This window comes from Argentina silus (assembly GCF_951799395.1).
Source record: "Argentina silus genome assembly, chromosome: 7".
Lineage (NCBI taxonomy): Eukaryota > Metazoa > Chordata > Actinopteri > Argentiniformes > Argentinidae > Argentina > Argentina silus.
Genome location: NC_139661.1, coordinates 18388559 through 18411844, shown reverse-complemented (window position 1 = coordinate 18411844; position 23286 = coordinate 18388559). Strand labels below are relative to the sequence as shown.

At 43.1% G+C, this 23286-nt stretch overlaps 2 protein-coding genes across 3 annotated transcripts; one reads left to right on the top strand and one right to left on the bottom strand.

Annotated features, from left to right (window-relative positions):
* Positions 1–382: 382 nt before the first annotated feature.
* fbxw8 (F-box and WD repeat domain containing 8) lies at positions 383–15899 on the top strand. 2 transcript variants are annotated; one of them, XM_083673530.1, is made up of 11 exons: positions 383–996; positions 1108–1212; positions 1482–1646; positions 1797–1885; positions 3605–3762; positions 4117–4313; positions 4676–4891; positions 9583–9704; positions 12838–13011; positions 13259–13375; positions 14294–15899. In XM_083673530.1, the coding sequence occupies exons 1-11, from the start codon at positions 478–480 to the stop codon at positions 14457–14459; spliced, it is 2028 nt and encodes a 675-aa protein (XP_083529656.1). In that variant the 5' UTR covers positions 383–477; the 3' UTR covers positions 14460–15899. The 2 variants fall into 2 exon arrangements, with proteins under 2 accessions (XP_083529656.1, XP_083529655.1); XM_083673529.1 differs by having other exon boundaries at positions 9577–9704.
* Positions 15765–22991, bottom strand: tesca (tescalcin a). Its single transcript, XM_083673531.1, has 8 exons — positions 22794–22991; positions 19649–19718; positions 18636–18716; positions 17936–18075; positions 16800–16861; positions 16313–16420; positions 16130–16177; positions 15765–15895 (listed from the first exon to the last, which is right to left on the bottom strand). Exons 1-8 carry the CDS (start codon positions 22852–22854, stop codon positions 15812–15814), a joined length of 654 nt encoding a protein of 217 aa, XP_083529657.1. The 5' UTR covers positions 22855–22991; the 3' UTR covers positions 15765–15811.
* Positions 22992–23286: the final 295 nt, after the last annotated feature.

Here is a 23286-nt window from a genome sequence, read left to right as displayed (position 1 = left end):
CAAAAGAGAGAGGTAATCATTAACTCTTGAAACCCTCGTCTCGCCTGATCTGACGAGCCTTTTGTTTGATCGAATTGATAGGACGTAGGCTATAATTGAATACTCATATAGGATTTCAAATATTTTAACAACATTATATTTCTGAGAGTACTGCACTTAGAAATTATTCACAATCGGACTAATGTTCTTTGTGATGAGTTTCCATCCACAACATATTTACAGTACCTGTTGGTATATTTGTAAATTACAAATCGAAATCATCTTCTGCTGAACGCTGCGCCTATAATAAACGCTGCGGAATTAAAATGTGCGGACCTTTTGACGGCGAAATGTGTCTAGCCGGACCACTTTTAGTGTTGGACATCTGTTTGTTTTGTTTTGTCAAATGATGTTACCCAACAATTCAAGTTAACTCCACACCGTTTAGGTTTACAAAACAATAAGTGAAATATGTTGGGTCATCAATGCTAGAAAAATATGGAAGAAGATGAACTTCTAGCGTTCAGAGAGGATTGGAAGAAGGAGTTGACGAATACAAACGAGAAACATCAGGACTCTAACGTTACTCATACCCCCGGTGATTCTCTTGGCCTACCAAGTCAGGAGGACTCAAAAAATCGGTATTTTGAAGATGTATATCAAAACAGAAGTGAATCAGAAGGAAGACAGGATGTGTGCTCCACATCATCACAACAACAAAGGACCAGAGTCAGAATCATCCGAAGTCGCCAGAGTGCACCATCAAGTAATGGAAGGGAAGATGGTGAAGTGTCAGCTGGAAAAAAATTCAAGGACCAACCAGACTATGTGTCAATTGCAGAGGGCTTGCTAGATGGAAGGACAAGTCCCTTGCTGGACAGGATTCAGAAGGAGAGGACACAAAAGAAGAGACAATACCACAACGTGACAGACGCTTGTAGCATCTCCTTGCAACAACAGCCTCAGAGAAAAGTCAACAAGGGCGACAAATTAGTGGATCAATTCATCCAAGACCTTGTAAGATGATGATGATGATGATGATTGTAATTGTCTTCCTTGTGGAGGTCTAGGCTATTAGTTGTGATTGATGGGAGAACAGTGAAAAAATGCTTTTTCCTTTTTTTGCAGAATGAGATCAATGACATTCCCTTCTTTGACTGTGAGTTGCCCTACGAGTTAGCGCTAAAGATATTCCAATACCTCAGTCCGATTGAACTGGGACGATGTGCTCAGGTAAACCATTACGATCAATCATTAGTCACATACAACTCTCATATGACTCTTCTCACACAAAGCATGATCATCTGTAACGCTGTTGTTCCTGTGGAGGAAGAAATTGGGTTCCTCCATTCCTCATTCCATGCATTACAATGAGCCTTATCCCGCGGATTTCTACCTCCACCTGCCTCACCTGTGTTGTTCAGCCTGCTGGATGTAAGCTACAGTAGTAGCCTATAGTGAAGATCATTTGATGCATTATTTCATCTCCATTGCTTTCACAGGTGAGCAAAGCATGGAAGGTCCTAGCAGAGGATGGGGTCCTGTGGTTCAGGAGGTGTCTAAAGGAGGGCTACCATAGTGGTGCCAGTGTCTCAGACTCCCCCTGCTGGAAGAGCATGCTACGAGACTGCAGGAACTCTGAGAACACCGTCCGCTCTAACTGGAAGGTACTGGGGGGGGGGGGGTCAGGCTCAATTGGAGGGTGTAAACTAAACAAAACTAAACTGATGTACAGTACAATGCATTTGAACAATCACAATAAAAAGGAATAAAACATAATCTTCTTCTTCTTCTTCTTCTTCTTCTTCTTCTTCTAGAATCGGGTTGGATCCATCAGTCAACTGCAGTTTGAGCTGGGCAAGGTGCTGTGTGATGTCAGTTCCTGTGACAGCTTTGTTGTTGCAGGGTAAGATTTCAGGAAGCCTGTATTGGGAGTATCACAATAGAACATTGGTGTATCACAACATCAAGCTGTGTTGAGTCATACATTTATTTTCTGTCTACTGTAGATGGCCTAATTACTCAAACCATTAGCAATAGCATGGATATTGCAACCTTCCACAGCACAACTTTATGACTTGTACATTGCTTATCTGCTTACTCAAGTCAGTCAGCAGTCTCACCCTAATGAGTGGCGATGGAAATTATGCTACTGCATTATGGCTTTATGACGTGTCTTGCTTGTTCACATGATTATTTTCCTTTCCTTTGTTTTTGAAATAGTTGAGTTTAGCTTCTTACCATTTCCTTGCTGTATTACCATTGCTGTTACTATTGCTATTGATTCTCAGTGAATAAATCTCTTGTGGTGAATTAAAATAGCTTGGATAAGTGAGGTAAGGGTGATGGCGTGAGAACTCGACTCCTGAAACGAGCGTGGTAAACGCTCCACCAGGAGGCTGGGGCCCCAGGGACGGGTCTGATTAAATTCTCCCCTGGCCCCAGTCAACTCTGAGCCTCATTAGAGAGCTAGGCTAATACAACACACCGCTGCGGCTGCTTCTGCTGAGGCTATCTAACGCTGAGATCTGTATCACTATTCTGTCTGACTGACTGACTGACTGACTGACTGACTGACTCAGTCAGTCAGTCAGTCAGTCAGTCAGTCAGTCAGTCAGTCAGTCAGTCAGTCAGTCAGTCAGTCAGTCAGTCAGTCTGTCTGTCTGTCTGTCTGTCTGTCTGTCTGTCTGTCTTTCTCTCTCTCTTCATCCCTCCTCTCTCTCGTTTCGAGGCAGATGCCTGCATAGACGTGGTAGCAGCTGAGGAGGTGGTGACGGCGGTAGCCGTGTTAGAACCACACAGAGAGAGCTCAGAGAGATAGTTAAAGGGTGTATTGGACTCAGCGTATATTGGAAGTAGTATTGTAGCTTTGGCGGTACAGTCGCGAGTTAGTGACTCACACAGAGGGCTCTGTTATTCTGGAGTTGAGGTGTGGAAGTGGAGTGCGTGACACAGAGGGTAGCGGAAGGGGAAGAGTAGCATCTGATTATTGCGGTGTCACTATAGTTTAGTGAGGCAGTCTTGTTAAAGGCCACCCTGTGTTCTGGGACTGTGTTGTGCTCCTGCAGAGTGGGAGGTAGCGAGCTGAAATGGTTATTTTGGCAGTCCTTTGGTCTCACTCTGTGGTTCTCTGGAGCTCTCTCCAGCAGCCCAGCACCAGTCCTGATCCCCATCCAGAGAGGTGTGTGTGTGTGTGTGTGTGTGTGTGTGTGTGTGTGTGTGTGTGTGTGTGTGTGTGTGTGTGTGTGTGTGTGTGTGTGTGTGTGTCTGTGTGTGTGTGTGTGTGTCTGTGTGTCTGTGTGTGTCTCGCTCTCTCTCTCTCTCTCTCTCTGTCTGTCTGTCTGTCTGTTTGGTGTACTGACTGTGTATGTGTGTTGGTGTGTGTGTGGTGTGTGTGTGTGTGTGAGCCCAGGGCAGCTGGTGCTGGGGTGCCTGCTCTCAGGCCTGCTGCGAGGGACTCAGCTGCCACCCTACCCACTCTCTAGAAAGATAGTTCACTGTTCACGCCTGGAATACTGAGCCTCACAGACACTCTTGAGACACAGTTGTAGTATATGCTGGGGCCACTCCACACATAACGATTGTCAATCAACCCACTAGTGTCTTGGTTGTGTCTGTCCTGTAGGTACACTTCAGGGGACGTCAGACTGTGGGACACCCTCCACTGGGACTCCCCAGCCTCCTATCTGAGGCCCAGCCTGTTGACAGCAGACACCACGCCCAGGCCACATGTCAGTCATGTCAGGGTCAACAACACTGTGACTGTGGCAGCCTACGACGATGGTGAGTAGAAGGACTATCACCCCTTGTGGTTATAGTGAGTACTCTTCACTTCCAGGTTAACTGTTTATTTGAGGGGTTTTTTGTACGTACATGAGACATATTTTACAGATAACCTACTTACATGTTTGGTGTGCTGACTATGGTCCTCTGTGGCTCAGTTAGTAGAGCATGGTGTTAACAACACTAAGGTTGTGGGTTTGATACACTTTGGATAAAAGTGTCAGCTAAATGGCATATATTTATATTATTTATTTACATCAAACCTTGCTTGGAAGACATACAGTTGACACTACATTGATTAATTGAGATCACTAGCAGTGGAAATGTTTGCGTAGCTGACTCCCCTGTGTGTAGGGTGTGTGGATGTGTGGAGCACAGAGACAGGGCAGGAGCCCATCCACCACTACCAGAGCCCTGTGACGGTGCACACTCTGGCTCTGAGCCCTGAGAGCCCCACCATGGCTGCTGCTGCCGGGCTGGACGTCCGGCTGGACCGCCCTGATGACCGGGGCTACTGGAGGACTCTGTGTCAGGCCCAGCTGCCCAAACCGGTCAGTCTCTCTCTCTGCCACCTGGGAGTCTGGAGACTGTAGAGGCTGTTGACCCGTTGTCCACAACAAAACAGCCTCATTGTGCTTGGCTTTTATACATGTAAACCACTTACCGCTATTTTGCTGGTAAAGTGCTCTATAAAAAATGTTTGCAACCAGATTTTTCTACAGGAACAAAATAATTGCAGAATATAGAGAAACAAGTTTCATGTTTGAAACACGGAAAAACATCTAATCAGGATAAATGGTACATATTTACAGAGTGTCATGGCATGTCTTTGTTTAGGTGTTTTATGCATTGCTGAATAAAACAGATGCAAACACATAGTGAATGAATCTTTCTTATATATCCTCCATACCAGGTGGAAACCCTACTCCTGGTGCCAGGCCAAGAGGAGCGCCCCCTAGTGGCCATGTCTGCTGGGGAGAGTGTGTACCTGCTGGCCCCGCAGGACGAAGCCCCCCGGACGCTCCACTCTGTCTACGGCCACCCGGTCACCTGTCTAGATGCCTCTGGCTCCCAGGCTGCACTGGGGGTCAAGAGCTGTGGCTGGGCCATGAACGACGCAGGCAACAAGGTGGGCTCATCAAATCAAACCCAACGTTTATTTATCACAGCTGCAAACGTACAATGACATGCTTATCAACAGTCTGTTAACATAATAATACGTTCAGTTTGTGGGTCTTGAGTCTCATGGACTCAAAGCACTTTCCATGTCAAAAATATGAAAATAAAAACATATGAGGACAGTTACAGAACATACAGCCCTATACATTAAGCCTGCCTGAACAGGTGGGTTTTTTAGTAAGGTCTTAAAAGAGTCAACACTGCCAGCAGCTCTGACATTGTGTGGGAGAGCATTTCACACATGAGGGTTAGCAGATAAGAAAGCTTTGTCACCCATGGTGCGGAGTCTGGTACTGGGGACAGTGAGGAAGCCACAGTCAGCGGAGTGGAGCGGAGGGAGTGGGTGGGGCAGTATGGCAAGAGGAGCTTGGGTAGAGAGGCTGGGGCAGAGCCCTGTAGGGTCCTGTAAGTGAGGAGCAGGACTTTGAAGTCAAGCCTTTGATGGACAGGTAGCCAGTGGAGGTCCTGGAGTACAGGGGTGGATGTGATGGTGGGTGGGGGTGGATGTGAGCAGGTGGGAGGGGAGGCCGAAGAGCAGAGCATTGCACTAGTCCAAACGTGAGGAGATGAATGCGTGTATGAGTTGTTCTGCATCAGAAAAGGAGAGGAATGGGCAATATTCCTGAGGTGAAAGAAGGACAGCTGTCATGTTTTATTGATGTGGGTCTCAAATGAGAGGGTTGTGTTCAGGGGGACTCCCAGTTTTTTTGGCTTGTGTGGAGGCTGTGACCTTCCCATCCAGGCTATGGTAATGTAGGCCTTTTGTTCTATAACAGGGTCAATTTAACAGTTGCAAGCCAAAGTTTTTCTGTGCACTCATAACAAACATGTTTTTATCCAGAATACATTAGGAGGGTGATATCAATGCCCAAAGTGAGTTTTAAACCTGATTAGGTCACCAACCCTACGTCCCTAAGCAGTGCTCGAACCTGAGTCTATTTACAGTTATAATCCCCCCCGGGGTTGTGCACCTAACCCAGCCCTGGGACCCTGGGACCCTGGGAAGTCCACGTAGATCTGGAGCAGCTATGAGGGACTGTAAGTGTAGACATAACCCCAGCTCCTTCTGGGCCTGGTTCCTAATTACTACTGCAGAGTGTACTCTCATCTTGTTGTTCCCAAAGAAGCCTTTGTTTGCTTCTAATAATGTCACGTTTCTAAGGACCCTTAATTGAAGCTTATACCTTTATTTAGCCCTCTATTTCTGTGCCCCTGACACATGGTCTCCATTTGGAGCAGGTGTGGTATTTACTTTATATAGAGTCATACAGTATTTCAAGGCAGAGCTTCGTCAAGAGGGATGTGCTCTTGTGTCAATAGGCATCCTGAGTGGCTTACTGTTTCAAATGGCTACTTCAAAACCTCAGCGTTGCTCTCTGAAGTTGGATGTTTTATTTAGGTTTTTAATAACAGATGTTGTTACTTAGGTAATTGCAGAAGTGGCCAGCGGACGGTAACAAATGGAAGTGGACCCTCTCTCCTCTACTCTGTTAGACAGGTTTTTGGCAGCGTTGTCACTGACATCATCCCCATTAGAATGTCCTCATCTCTGTCCCCCTCTCTGGATGAACCACTAAAGCACGGCATCGTGGACCTAAGAGTTAGGGGAAGTACAACTTCTCTGCCGTTGTTATTCAAAAGCTTTTCCTAAAGGAAAGTTAATGTACTGTGCTGAAGTGTGCCATTGTTCAAAATTAAGAGTGATTAGTACCACAGTACCTCGATAGTATATGCCAATTCATGATTATCACGTTTTCCTCCGCTGATTACACACACACACACACACACACACACACACACACACACACACACACACACACACACACTTTAATCAACTTAACAAGTCTATCGGTCTCATAGCGTTTCTGACAGCATTTTCATACTGCGAAGGGGAAGTAAGAATTGCCAACATGCGCTGGCGAGGCAGAAAGTGTTTATGCGATATTTAATGAGAAGACATATGCCTAATTAAAACCTGTCAAAGAAATGGAGGTGGCATCCGGGAATTTTCTCTCTCTCTTTTCACACCAAAGATCGAGTCATCACTATGATTTATTGTTTTTTGGCTGATAGTTCAGATTAACCGTGACAATGTGCCACTATTGGGTCACCGTGCCACTATAGTCTCCCAACCACAAAAAATATAAAACAGAAAAGTGTCTGTCTGTCTGTCTGTCTGTCTGTCTGAGAGGCAAACAGACAGACACTGGCAAACAGATGCCAGTGTTTGCCTGTCTCTTTGCCTGTCTGTTTGCCTGTGTGCCTGTCTGTCTGTCTGAGATCGTCAGTCAGTCTGTCTCATGTGTGGCATGGCCAGAGTCAGACTCCAGGTCCTCATTACCAGTCCCCCTCCTCTGCCAGACGACCTAGGGGGCCCCGCCGGCCCAGACATCTGCTCACTAGGCTACTGGGCGTCCACAACGCTCCACCAGGCTCAAGTTGGCAAAACCGCTGGTGCCGTCTGTAGCTCTAACAGAGAGAACACAAGCAGATTAGTTGATAAGAAGCATGGCATGTTGTCATTCCTTCAGCTTAGCATGGCCATGCTTCCCATATGCCAACAACTACTAGCAGGGTTTCTCCACACTGTTGTGAGCTCATTGTCCCCCACGATGAAATCGGGGAGTTGGACTGTGGGTCTGTCTCCGTCTGTTGATGTTCGTACGGCACAGGCGATATCTCAGACACCACTGGGACAATGTTGACGAAACTTGAGTGAAGGATGCATCTTGCCATAGAGTTCCGGTATTTACAAAATTACTGATTGGTAATTGGTAATTGGTAATTGGTACACTGATTGGCCCAAGGGGGGTGCTGTAGTAAACCACTGAAATTCCGAAATTACACTGATTGTCACCAATTCACACAAGGAGGGACTTGTTTATGTTCATGGTCATGTTTGTTCATGCTTTTGAAACTAGAAGTACTCTTGTTTTTAGCATTGGCCTAAAAATGGCACCTTGAAGTAAAGTGTAATAATGAAATTGAGTGTAACAACATTTGTCTCCATTTATAAACAAAGGGAGTCGTGATGGCAGCATCTTAATAAAAATTACAGATAAGCATTTTTTTTTTTGTCTAAATACCCCACAAGGAATCGAACAATCACGTTAACCCAATTACTTTTTAGTAGCCAAACTCACGATACCTTCAATGAAAACCACGCCGATCTCTCTAAGCTGTTTGGACATTAGCTTAAACTGCCCCTCTGCCCCCCTGCCCCCCTCAGTGACAGCTCCTCACCATATTGGCTGGTTTGGGGTGCTTTTTAATCAAATCCCCTCCCAAACTCTGATGATTCATCGAAAAAAAGACGACAGCCCCCTCTCCCTTTCCCCTTCCCATGTCCAAATCCTATCAAGCTGTCATTTCAAAGTCCTGTGTGTGGTTTTGGCTTTGCTTCAGTGCAGCTCACAATTAAGGCTGCCTGCCTTGCCCAAATAGGAGACACAAAACAGCTGGCACTTTCTCAAGCCTTGCATCATGCCGCTCCCTCTCTCCTCTCCTCTCTTCTTCTCTCTTCTCCTCTCTTCTACCCATCCTTTGTTTAATTTCTTTATCTATCGCTTCAATTATTCATAGCCAATTTTGCCTGACCGCGGGCTAGTTTTTTTTTGTGTCTTGTTTTTCTGATAACAGCTACAGCCTCTAATTGACCAATTATTGTGCTGCCAGATTACATCATTTTAACTAATTTAAACAACGTTTTTATTATCAAGCTGGAGAGGGCACGATGGATCGTTCTTTTTAATTAGAATATGCTCTAGGGCCGACACCCCTCCTATCATTTTGAAACATAATACTGCAGTCTTACAGAAATAGTAAACTCTTCACACAGTATATACAAGGTCGTTGTTATGTTTATTGACAAATGACAGGATTATTTTATCAGAATGTGTTTATATTTCACAGCATTTAAAAACAACTTCTTGGCTGAAATTCTTCTACAGTGTCCATGGTGATTGGTTTATTGTCTCGCATCCTGATGACCTGTTGATAACAGTGCTCTGCTGGCCTCTCAGAACCCATCCTGCAAACCCAGAGCCTGGTGTTACACAGCATCGCCCGCCTGCCTGGTAGCACTGCTGCAGACATTAATTCACGGGGAAATGTGTGGGGAAGGAAAGTGTTTTGATGAGTCTACAGTAAAAACTCTGATAGATAAAGTGTTAAGAGATTCTCAGCGGGCTTTTGACTCTGCACACTTCTGAAGGGCATCTTGGGAGATTCATAATGGCATGCATTATTCAGCAGCGCTAAGACTGCCACTAGCTCTGGATTGTGTGTCTGTGTGTGTCTGTGTGTGTGTCTGTGTCTGTGTCTGTGTGTGTGTGTGTCTGTGTTTGTGTCTGTGTGTGTGTGTGTGTGTCTGTGTTTGTGTCTGTGTGGTACTTAAGCCTAGAGAGTCGTGAGGAGCCTTCATCTCTCACAGTCACTGGTTTGGACCTGCTGGTGGACTAAGAGCGCATCTTGACCCGGCTCTTGCCAGGACCCTGCTCTTCCCAGGAGCCATTTCTATAATGACTCACTCCGTGGAGCTGAGCCTAGTCATATTTAGATGTACTAGTTCGTAGCCAGTCCTGTCTTACTGACCGACTCTTTCTCTGGTGTTGTTTGTTCTGTGTGTTGGTTCAGATCCAGGTGTACAGCTTGGAGACGGGTCAGTTGGAGGTGTCCGTAGGGAACTCGGCGGGAGACTTCACATGTGTCAACCTGAGAGACAGTCCGCCTCACCTGCTTGTGTGTGGAAACAAAGACAGGAGGTATGGGACTGAATGTGTCACTACACCTGCTTTTTACGCTCTCTCATACACACGCACGCACGCACACACACACGCACGCACACACACACACACATATACACACATACACACACACACACACACACAAAATCAATCCCTTTTAATGTACAGTGCTTGTGGCTCCCCTGGGTAAACTCACCAGGAGGTAGTCTCAAACAAAACTGTTTATCACAATATTTCTCAGCAGCACACAATTACACCTGATCAAGGCCGTTGGAGAGAGAAGGTAGAAATCACAGCGGATATGCAGGGGAGATCAGGTGTTTGGAAAGTTGTGAAAAGGAAAGCCACAATTCAATCTTAGTGTTTTTCTCACCTCCTCTGGCTTACCTTGAAAAACAAAGCATCAAAAGGGTTTATGAAAGAGAGAGAGAGAGGGAGAGGGAGGTAGGGGGAGGTAGGGGGAGGAAGAGGGAGAGAGTGTGAAAGAGAGAGGGAAAATACATAATAAGTAATTGGAAGTAAAATGCTGGGCTCTTTGTAGTGAGCGATGACTGTGGAGGGTGTCTATTATCTGTAGCCCATCACCCGGGGGCGTGTGTGTGTGTGTGTGTGTGTGTGTGTGTGTGTGTGTGGGAGTCAACGGGAGGCAGGAGCTGCCAGCCTGGGCACGGCTGTCCAGCGGTCCTTCCATTGAACCGTTAACACACACACAAACACACACACATACATCTGCAACCTGGCCCTCAGAATGAGGAACAGACACAAAAAGAGCCATTCTCTTCTGCACTTGTGTCTGACAGCGGGGGCACGGGTTGGCAAGTAAAGAAAAAAAGCTCTGGCACCGACTTTCCTTTCCCAACCAACTCCTGCTGTGGCTTCTCCACCAAATTCATCAGGCCTTTAAGTACAGTCAAGGGGGCCAAAAACAAAGGTGGGAAGCCGGCAGGCTCCCACATGGAGTTGGACTGCTGTATTCTTCCTGGTGCCCCCCCACCTTCTCCCTACAACCACAGACAGACAAAGCAGGAGCCTCTTACCTTTGTTCCTCACCCTGATGAAGTAGTCTTGTAAACAAGGAGTTGGAGGCCAACTTGGCTTTGTCTGTTTGGCCCCCGTCTGATGTGCTCTGGGGCTGGGGACAAAGGGACACCAGGGAGGAGGGATGTCAGTGGGTCTGGCCCTCCATTAGGGTGGCCAAAGGCCAAGGCCTAATGCATCTCTTCCTTTCCTTTCCTCCCTCGTTTTTTAGTTTCCAGGCAGCAAATGAGGGGTCCTGATAAGGCTGCGGCCGTCTGGAATAGTGCCGGACCAGGCTGGGCAACATCTGAGCAAACAGGAAGCGTCCACACATTTGTGGGTCGAGGGAGAGAGCGAGAGAGTGCCATGCAAAGTCACAGTCGTGCCCAGTGGTCCTCTGCCCGTACGGAAAAAAAACACGACAACAAAACAGAGCTAAATAGCCATGGCTTTGTCTGCTTTAGTTGTCTTTGTGTTTACTCTTCATTCACTAGCATGTGTGTGTTTCAATGTCACATTCACCGCGTGGCGAGAAAGGGACCGTTACCTAGCCTAATTATCACCTTGCCTCAAATGACCTCCGCTAATGTGAATATGACATGTAATATGAACGTCTTACAGAGGTACCAGCCGTATGATATAACTCCATTCTAACCTCCAAGTACAGCTTCTCTCTCTCTCTCTCTCTCTCTCTCTCTCTCTCTCTCTCTCTCTCTCTCCCCCTCCCTCTCCCTCTCTCTCTCCCTCTCCGTGTTCTAGTAGAAAACCACCATGTTGATTAATTGAAAGTAGCTTGTTTACTGGCAGCTCAGTGAAGACGGGGATCGCTCCAACATTAGATTGATGGCCCTCTGAGCCTGCCAGTAACTTTTAATCCCCTTTGCAACAGCGTGAGCCTCCGTGAAACAGCACAGCACTCAAACAGCATGTCTAGCCGCACGTCTATAGTTACAATGCTAATGGCCATTTAGCCGTGCAACCCCGATTCGTTTAATTTCTTGATGCGGAAATTAAATCGGTTCACCCTAAAATGAATTAGATTTCGGTAATGAAAGTTTGGAATGCTTTAGCATGGAGTCATCCTCTGGCTGCTCTGGGACCCAATAAAGCCATGATGACAACAGATGGAGCAGAAGTCCATTGGGCATGTGTGGCTCGTCAAACCGTACCCAAGAATCCTCCTCTTGGTATTTTATTAATGCCACCGCCACCGTGTTTAATCAGCTCAGAACCACCTAAAGTGTTCGTAACTCATTCGGTGGATAATGTTGGTAGCTAAAGTAATTAAATGTTTGTTCGTAAGAGGAACAAAGTGGATGAGAAGCTCTCAATGCCACCAGCTGCTGTCATTTCTACTTGTCTTTATTGGCTCATGTTTTCTCTCATTATCCTTGACTGACTGTCTGTCATAGCTTTGTTATATTGTTCTGAAGCACGAATATCTGGTATCCTAGACAACATGCACCGTTTCATGTCTTCACTAGACTATGTGAGTTTCCCGCCTGTGTCTGAGTTACAGTACGTAATCATTTACGGAACAGACGTACACTCACTGAGCACTTTATTAGGAACACCTGTACACCTTCTCATGGTGGAGGTGGTGTAATGGTGTGGGGAATGTTTTCTTGGCACACTATGGGCCTGTTAATATCAATCAATCATCGCTTGAATGCCACAGCCTATTTGAGTATTGTTGCTGACCATGTGCATCCCTTCATGGCCACGATTTACCCATCTTCTAATGGCTACTTCCAGCATGATAATGCACCATGTCACAAAGCAAAAGTCGTCTCAAACTGGTTTCATGAACATGACAATTAGTTCAGTGTTCTTCAGTGGCCTTCCCAGTCACCGGATCTGAATCAAAAAGAACACCTTTGGGATGTGGTAGAATGGGAGATTCACAGCTTGAAAGTGCACTTGAAAAATCTGAAGGAACTGCGTGATGCAATCATGTCATCATGGACCAGAATCTCAAAGGAATGTTTCCAACGTCTTGTGGAATCAATGCCACGAAGAATTGAGGCTGTTTTGAGAGCAAAGGGAGGCCCTACCCAGTATTAGTATAGTGTTCCTAATAAAGTGCTCTGTGAGTGTATTTAAAGATTACTTTCCGTTCCCGTTTTCGTGTCAGGGTGAGGGTGTTTGACCTGCGCACCGGCTGCTCTGTGACATCACTCTACGGCCACCACATGGGCGTGACTGCCGTGCAGGTGGACGATTGGAAGATCGTGAGCGGCGGAGGCGAGGGATTGGTCTGTGTCTGGGAGATGAGGATGGGGGCCAAACTGTGGGAGATGCACAACAGGTGGGTTAGACTTTTTTTTAAATTCTGCATCAATTGATTAATCTATTTCCTAGCTCCACCAAAAGGGCAGGGAGAATACAGGCTGATTCTTAAGATATTGACTTTTTTTTTTTTCAATATGTTAATAGATATTCATGCATCGGTAGTTCATCAAGGTAGTCCAGTGTTTGTAGCGAAGCAAACACGTATTGATCCCCTCCCCAGTCCCTTTCTTAATGTGTTTGTTGTTTTGGCCTCTTGATTGCAGGCACCCTGTCAGACACACACGGTTCAATACCAGCACCCTGGTAACGGCCAACATCCCAGACGAGAAGTCTCCACGCGGAGCCTGCATCACTGACGATGACCTCACCGCCCACCGCAGGTGACTGATCACCCCCCCTCCCTCAGTCCCTCTCTCCTCCAACCCCAGCAGACTGGGTAATGCCTATGCTAATCACTATGTCCCATCCCTTGGTTGGAGATGAGACCTGTCCTCATAGCATTACCTCACTGCCTTTGTTAGACTTTTTCTGCCTCACGCTGCTTGTAGTCTCCTGAACAAAAGAGGGTTAGCTTTCCCACTTCTACACCATAGCTTCTAACAGAGAGACTCCACACCTAGAACTCTCTTTAGGCGACACCCTGGCTCCTCCTCCTCAGACCTCTTCACCTCTTAACACTCTATTGTACACTCTATTTTACACTCTATTGTACACATACTGTACACTCTATTGTACACTCTATTGTACACTATATTGTACACTCTATTGTACACTCTATTGTACATGTATTGTACACTCTATTGTACACTCTATTGTACACTATATTGTACACTCTATTGTACACTCTATTGTACACTCTATTTTACACTCTATTGTACACATACTGTACACTCTATTGTACACTCTATTGTACACTATATTGTACACTCTATTGTACACTCTATTGTACATGTATTGTACACTCTATTGTACACTCTATTGTACACTATATTGTACACTCTATTGTACATGTATTGTACACTCTATTGTACACTCTATTGTACACGTATTGTTTTCTTCCTTTCTCTAGCACTGTGACTGCCGATGGCAGTTGCTCTTATTGAAGGTTTTATTGTTGGTGACGGATGTATAGTGGATTCACTTACTTGGACAAATGTACTTATTGTAAGTCGTTTTGGACGAAAGCGTCTACTAAGTGACTTAAATGTAACTGTAGACAGAGCACAGACATGATATGTCTCATTCTATTTCTATGACACATCTTTCTCCTCACCTCGTACTGTGTGTCCTCATTGCAGACACAGGGGAGTCATCTGCCACTATGACTTCTCAGAGGACTCGTCCTACCAAGATCACATTCTGCCCATCTGCCGGTCCAACTACACTGAGTCCTCTGGGTACAACTACAACATCGGCCTGTCCATGCCCTATGACATCCTATCTGGCTCTCACCCATCCCACTGACCCCTGCAGTACAACCAGCCCTGCAGACTGTGTGGGCGCCTGGACAATAAACAATGTGTAGGCCTGCCTGGGCATACCAGCATACCAGCTTGAATTATATCTGTTTGATTTTCCAAACCGAATTTGATTTTTTAATTCTATTTGTGAGGGTAGCTAGCTGCCCATATTTTAAATAAGAAAGATCATGTTTCTGTTGAAGATGTATGGTAAAGATCTGTTTGTACAATTTTGTTTTAAAACTGCTCTCTACAGTAAGTACAAAGTGATGATCTAAAATCAATTAATTGTATAATGGATGTGGTTATGAGGAAGGGTATCATGTTCTGCTAAGTAGATATTAAACTTGATACGAAAATTCACAAACAATTATGTCATTGGTTTGTCTCATTGACCTTAACGCCACTGCTTACGGTATGCCTGTTTTCACAAGATGAAAATAACAACAAAACACCCTCAACTCATCATTAATTTATTTTACATACATGTTTGTGTAAATTAGTGCACATGCTGGTACAAACTCTGGAGATAAGGCACACAATCCATTGTTTTCAAATAATTACAGGAACAGTTATTTTACACAGACAAAGTACAAACAAGTGGTTCCCCTTTGGTTTTCAAGGTCAGGAAGGCGATTGGCTGTAGAGATAACTGTGATTGCTGGCCCTCATGTTCCAAACAAAAGCAGCCCAGTGGTAAATGTTTACTTTTAAGGGGGTACAATTTAAAATTGTTAAAAGGCACAGAAATAATTAGGCTCAGTGGAATAGATAAATTAGACCTGATTCTATTCTCAAACCCTGTAGGAATGCAATGTGCCCCCTGTCTCACGCTCTGAATGGGTGCCAGAATAAATGACCCCTAGATGCCACCGCTGATCCACACAGACGATCACACAACATGTCATGTGAACCTCTGTAGCCTACAATACATCTTCTAGCTGCTCACATGTACAGAGCTTTGACGTGTGTGTGTGAGAGAGAGAGAGAGAGATGTAATTTAAAGTTTTAGCACAGTTTTGGCCACTCACATCAAACGTATATTTGTCAGTCACATTAGTTTGTAAGTCACATGCAAGCACGATAAGCACGATACTAGATCTAGAACCTCAGTGAAAATGGATATCTTTCTAATAAGTAAAAAAAAAAATGGTTTTACAAAATGTAAAACGTCAGTTATATTGTGCATTTGTATATGTTTACCTTTGGATGATCAATTCTCATGAATTATTCAGAAATACATATGAAAACATTTTGTGCATATCAAAGAAATGTGTCTTCATTCCAGAGGAAGACTGGAGAGATTCTGCTAAAAACAGCAGCTCCATAAATATTTCTTTAAAAAGAGAAAGAGGCTCATTTTCCACAACGCATAGTTGTAGTGTCCATGTTTAGAAAGCGGATGTGCATCCTCGACTCAATCTCAATGTTTTTTAAAATCTGTGGAGAAAAGGACAATATGTGGAAGTTAGGAACACACAGTTGAAATGAGGAACGCATAAAAGAATAGTTTTATGAAGCTCCATTGTGTCATGACATTTTGATGGTTTCCTCTCTTTGAATAGACTGTATGTAAAAGTAATACAATTACATTCTACTTTAGCAAAAGGGAATTCAAATGGCCAATAAGTTTGGAAGAGAATGAATAGTATTGGATATCATACAAACACACACCTGTATAAAATGATCAAAAGTGATTCCTTCATAGACTTCATCTGGCTCCTGAAAATGATAAGCAACAAATAAATCCACTTAAAAATCATATCCATGTTATATACACATAATCATTTATTATGTGACTTATGTATTATCGTAAAACAAATGTACTGTAATAAAGTCAGTGATAAATTCTATTACCATGTGTCTAACGTTGGTGCTTGCCACCTCCAACATGGCGGCGTCAGCAATGGCCTTGGCTGTTTCTTGTCCTATGGCTCCACTTTTAGACAGCAGCTCCTCCACCACCTAGAGAGAGAAGACACAGTCGTAATGTTATAAAGCTTCATTAATAAACAGTCGTAATGGGCCATAAAGCTTCATTAATAAACAGTCCTGGAGGTGATTAAAAGAGCAAAGAGGACCAAGGCTCTCTTCATACAATTAAAATACCATTTATTCATGATGTAGTCACAAACATCAGATTCATCATGTAGGTAGTCATGTAGGTCAGTGGAGGCTGGTGGAGATAGGAATCGTTTGTAATGCATGGAAGGGTATGAGGAGTGTTTCCTTATTCCATTCCATGAATTACAATGTGCCCGTCCTCCAATTTCTACCTCCACCAGCCTCCACTGGTGTAGGTGAACTATGGTGAGGGCAGAGCGGTGGTAATGACTTGACTTACATGTCTGTACTCGTCCAGGGTGATGATGCCATCGTTGTCTGTGTCATGCATGTTGAACAGAACTGGAGAGACACAACACAATGAAAGTTGGAGACAACCAGGGAGAAATAACAAGCTAAATAGTAAGCCTTCCGGAACTTACTTGCACAGAGCTTTGTGTATTTCAGGGTTCTACAGTATAGTATCTTTGATATGGGACATTCCATTGTGGAATGGGAGGGAGGTTCACACATTCCCTAATGAGCCATTCCACATCTGGATGGACGAGGACTGGAGGGATGTGTTGTTGTGAGACACAGCCATAATAAGGAAAAAGAGCCAGACAGGCTCTTTTTCCTTATTAGGCCTTGAGGCCTTATCTATCTCTACTGAAGTGAAAGTACTGTACATTAGAATGTGGAAGTTTGGCTTTAAGAATAGCCCTCAGGATGTTAACCCAGAAGTAGCCCAGACAGTTAAATGGTCTTGAACTGTAGTTCCTACTGTTTATTGTTATAAACGCTATTGCAAGGGGTGTTGATTTTGAAATTCGTCAATCTAAATCTTGGTCAAATATTAATTTGAACAAATCAGAAATCTGTGGCTCAGTTGGTAGAGCATGGTGCTAACAATGCTTAGGTTGTGGGTTTGATTCCTGCTGGGACCATATATACTGAAATGTGTGCACTCACTGCAATGTAAGTCGCTTTGGATAAAAGCGTCAGCTAAATGGCATATATTATTATATATATTAAATATAAACAATAAGTACAGTACCAGTCAAAAGTTTGGACACAAACTTGCCAAGACTGTGCAAAGCTGTCATCAAAGCAAAAGGTGGCTACTTTGAAGAATCTAAAACATAAAACATATTCTGGTTTGTTTACTACATAATTCCATATGTGTTCCTTCATAGTTTTGATGTCTTCAATATTAATCTACAATGTAGAAAATAATAAAAAAAATAAAGAAAAACCATTGAATGAGAAGGTGTGTCCAAACTTTTGACTGGTACTGTATATTATATAATATAATATATATATATATATGTATATATATATATATAAACAATAAGTATATGGTAGCCATCAGGCTCTGAATGAAGCCTTGTGATTGAAGAGTTTGAGGCTGGTGGTAAGAACTGAGTGGTTCCTCACAGCGTAGTTTCTCCATCCTCAAGCTCTCCTTCTCCACGTCCGTCATGCGCAGGGTAACGGGGCGGAAGTGGGACATGACCATCAGGAACCCCTCGAAGCCGATCTCCTGGACGGAGCCCACGCGATTCCGATGGAGGTTTCTGAGTCAGGGACAGAGGGGTCAAAGTTACAGGAATTCAGAGTGACTGTTGTGTCCTGAACATGCTGCTAGACTTTCTTTAACAAAACTGTTGTGTGTGTGGTAGTGACATGGTAATAAAAACGTTGGTGCAAATACAAGTTTTTTCCAATGTTCTCAGATCATCTGTCTGGTTTGGTCAGGAAACTGGTTATTTATGCATTTTTATCAAACATTTTAATCATGTTTAAAGGTGCAATCTGTAATTCAAACAACAACAAAGCAGGCTCCCTGACACCTTTTTTGGTTAACAGCTGAGGGATGGGGCTGGAGAAATGTTAACCAAGTTTTGAAGCTATGCAGTGGTTGTTTACAATTACATTGTCTACAAACAATGGAGTAAAACAAGCTTACTGTATATTTTGGGTTCTGATGGGGTAAGACAGTTGAACTAAGCTCGTTTTATTCTTCAGTTATCGATGGCTATGTATAATTAATTTAAAAGTCCACAAATGTATGTACCAATTGCAGATTGCACCTTTAATGTGACTGAAAAGCACTTTGGCACTTTCACCTACCCACCTATTATCAAAGAATGCTTCAATAATCTGAGACCGGATTGGGTTGTTTTCTAGAGCAGGGATCTTCTCTAGGTTGTCTCTACTGCAGTTCAATGAGACAAGAAAGAAAATACTGTTATTAAGACATGTTCACCTCTATGAATTAAAACAAGGTTCATATTTCTAAAAAATTACTTTTCTCATCACTGCTGATTTAAATGCACCGCAGTGTGAAGAGATGAGTTATTGTTTGTGTGTGTGTTTGTTTGTGTGTGTGAATGTACAGTATGTGTGTGTGTGTGTGTGTGTTCAAGATTCAAGATTCTTTATTTGTCACGTGCATACAGTGAAAATATACAGTGAAATGTATACAGTGAAATGCAAAAGTGACAGTGCCACAGAGTAGTGCAACAATACAATAAGTTTTAAAATAGAATAAAATAAAATAAAATAGAAATACTAAAAAATATACAGTATGAACAGTATAAACAGTATAAACAATATGAACAGTATAAGCAGTATAAGCAATATAAACAGCAGATGGATGGTTATGTGTGTGCATAGGTGTTATGATGTCAATGAGTGTGTGAGTGACTTGAGGGGGGCACTGGTGGGGTCATCGTTGATGATCCTGATAGCGTGGGGGAAGAAACTCAGTCTTAGTCTCAGCGAAGGCGTTTGCCTGACCACAGCAGCTGTGTGTGTGTGTGTGTGTGTGTGTGTGTGTGTGTGTGTGTGTGTGTGTGTGTGTGTGTGTGTGAGGGAGTGGGGGCGTTGTTGCATTGTTTCCATGTAACAGCATTGCTTCATATTTCTTTGTGTAATTCATCACTACTCAAGGCAACCTGTCAGTGATGAGGTGAGACTGTGAAATGATGTTGCTACTTTAGTATAGCCAATAAAGACCTGCAAGGTGGCAGCCAAAGAATTGATATTGTGTGTGTGTGTGTGTGTGTGTGTGTGTGTGTGTGTGTGTGTGTGTGTGCGTGCGCGTGTGCGTGAGTGTGAATGTGTTACAGAATTAGGGGACAGTACCTTATTGTGTCCTCATTGCCGCTCAGATGCCTGAATCTTTTGTGGAGGTTGCTGATCTGCTCCAAAGAAACTGAAAAGAAACATCACCAAACCCATGAGTCCAGAAAAAGACAGGTTTGGAGGAGGAGAGACATACTTTGGGGGGACCAGATACTGATCAGAATTAAGCTTACCAAAAGCAGGGTTCTAAATCATAATAACTAGAGTATTTTAGGGACAGCTACTGCAAGCTCCTACCAACTGCCTAAACAGGTTTGTATTGCATTGATTCAACAGAACTGGTATTATTGGTACACTCCCATCTTTTACTCTGCATATTGTAACAACATTAAACTCCACCCAAACCACCAATATCACCCTCAAGTAGGTCTCACTTGTGTAATTTGTGGGAGGCACTTGAGCAACTAACTCAGTAAAAGTACTGTATACACAGTGGCACGCCTTCTGGCACTAATTGGCTTGAAAGTATAATGGACTTAATGGAATTATAATGGAAATGTATGCCTCATTAGTTCTTCTACATTCCTTTCAATCTACTTAGGGGGATGGACTGAACAGTAATAACGCAGTGCATTAAGGCCATTAAATGTTTCCACACCTTTGGGATGTGGTAAAATGGGAGATTCACGGCTTGAAAGTGCACCTGAAAAATCTGCAGGGATTGCGTGATGCAATCGTGGACCATGGACCAGAATCTCAAAGGAATGTTGCCAACATCTTGTTGAATCAATGCAGAGCAAAGGAAGGCCCTACCCAGTATTTGTATAGTGTTCCTAACAAAGTGTTTGGTGAGTGTATATAGTGAAAAAATAACCATATTAAACACACTACATAACATTAAATTCAGGTAATAAAATGAAATCAACCATGGGAGCACAATACAGTCAGCCTGTGGAAAAACAAATAAACAGTCATCTGGTGTGATTGTACATGCATGACATTTCAAAGGGTTCTTTGAATTATTAACTTACTGTGTGTGGGCTAATGTTCTAATAAAATATAAGAGTGGCCATTGTTTCACCAGGAGCATTTCATAACATAGTTACAAGGTCACAGGGTAGTTAAAGTAGTTAGAAAACAGTTCTTTACATTTTGAAGGGGATATTATTTTTACTATTTTGACCTACAGGAGTACTGTAGCTTGTTTTGCCCTCAGTAATGGTGGTTATCCAAACATAACCATGTTTGGATGTTGGCCGTTGCAACAACTACTATAAATGACCACAGACCAAGACCACATAGGCTATAGTCTCTTGTACAAACAGGTTCACTGTACATACGTATGTGGGTAGTGTCTATTCTGAGGAAACAATTCACTCTTATTTAAAGTGTATTCTATTTAATATCTAGTTCAGTTTATTTTTAGTTTACTTGCACAAATAGTAAAGACACCAAATAAGTACACAATTAAAAACAGGATGCTTAGGAGGAGCGGAGGAGGTTTGGTGTGGTCTCAGTGGAAAACTAAACAACTAAATGATTGTCTCTCTCTCTCTCCCCTCCCTCCTCTGAATGATCTGTTTTAGTCCTATCTAGCGACATTGTACTGTGGGCTCATTTAGCAACAGTTAACTCATGTTTGTGAAAGGATGTTTCTGTACATGTTGGCACACTGCAATCACAGCACAACAGTGCTGGTTTCGGTCAGGTGGTGGGAGTCCTTTGATATGCAATATTGATTAAGCGTCAATGTCAGGGTCAAGTAAAGACTTGTCTGTGAGATAAGCCAATGACATTACATTTACATTCATGGCATTTAGCAGACGCCTTTATCCAAAGCGACTTACAACAAATACATTTGTTTAAGTAAGTGAATCATCTATCCATCAGTCATTATAAGATAAAGTAATCAATGCTCAGACCAGGGGCCATAGTCAAAAGTCAAAGTCAAAGTGGCTTTATTGTCAATTCTTCACATGTCAAGACATACAAAGGAATCGAGAGGACGTTTCTCACTCTCCCACGGTGAGACAGATAAAGTGCCCAGGCACAACAGATAACACATACTAAAAGTAAAACATTCAATAGGCAGTCACAATGCTAGAAGAAGGATTTTTAATTTTTTTATTTGATTTTATTAGACCCGTAGTAGGTATTTATCAGAGATTGGAAAGATTAACAGGGTCATTGCCACACCAAGAGCAAAGAACTGGCTATAAAACAGCCATAATCGTGTCCCAGAGGGCATCCTCACAATAGCTTATATTTGTGTGTCATGATTGACTTTTTTTTCCTGGAATTACCCATGGTCATAAACACCAGTTCAAGTACCGCCATAGCACTCAAGAAAACAATATAGGTTTCTTATATCTTACTTTTAATAAATCCACCTGACTCGATCTCCATGCTACACATTGTTTAGACTCAATATAGTGTTCAATGAAAACAATCTAACTCTTGGAACTATCATTCCGATAGTAATACTGTTTTATGCCTTTATTGCACTCTCTCACCCCTCCTGAGGTGGAGAGATCACAGTCCTATAGCAGATAAGATGAGTTCTATGTTGCAAGACACATTTACTGCAGCAGTTACAGACAAAAGGAAACCACTGTGTGCAGATGTAACTAAATTGGGCTACGTTAAAATAGAAAATAAACACGACCACTACCATGACACTACCAAAAGTAGGCTAATGTATGTATTTCCTTTGTGTCTTATGGATTATGTTTGCTCGTCAGCAAATACATAAATGACACATAGTGTACTGTATATGTATCTTAACATTGCTATTATGTTATATAGTTTTTCTAAGGTATATAGGCTCCTTTTCTATTATCTATCTATCTGTTTCAATAAACAGTTGTTCTGTCTCCTGTCCTGAAATGTTTTTCGATTGAGTACCACCCTCTGCTTTCCAGTGGAATGACAAGGACAATTCAACTATTGTTCATTTAAAAAAACTAAAAAACCCAGCTGGAACAGTCTTTTTCGGTGCTTTGAAGACCTGTGACGAAACTCACTATTTCAGCTAGATTGAATCAAATAACAACGTATTTCACTCTCTTCAATAGGCTATTCAATATCCACTTACAGCTCTGATATTACAAGCATAACGGAGCCTACCATTTGACCATCAATCATGTTTGAATAGAGCAGTGGAATAGAAAATCAGAGCAAGATTGAGAGTATTGCCTATACTTACAGCCAGTTCGGTCAGCTAAATCCTGGAACTCATGTTCAGCGCGCGACTTAGAAGCTCCCATTGCAGTTATTCCCAAAGGAGCGACAAACGCTCAAGTTCTCCCTGGAGCGACAGCAAACGCGTCCTTGTGCTTAGTGTCCTTGTGAGTTGTGTCAAATGTTACGCTGGTTGTTTACAGTGTCAGCCGACTGTCCCGCCTGTCAAACTTGCTTTCTGTAATAAGGAAGTCAAAAAGACACGCAGTATTTATTATGGTCAGTCGGGGAAAAATATGCAGGGTTGCCATCCCCATGGTCGTAAACACTGTGAAAGTGTAAAACTGTTTCATCAATGGTCTAAACTAAATTTAAAAATGAATGCATCAATTTATGTCACAAGTTTAGTCACCCCTCGATTTAATGAACTCTCTCCATGTCCGGTACAAAGTATGAATGAGTGATTTTCATTGGTCACAAGTCAGCCTTTAATTAAATTATTGTCTGACAATAAATTA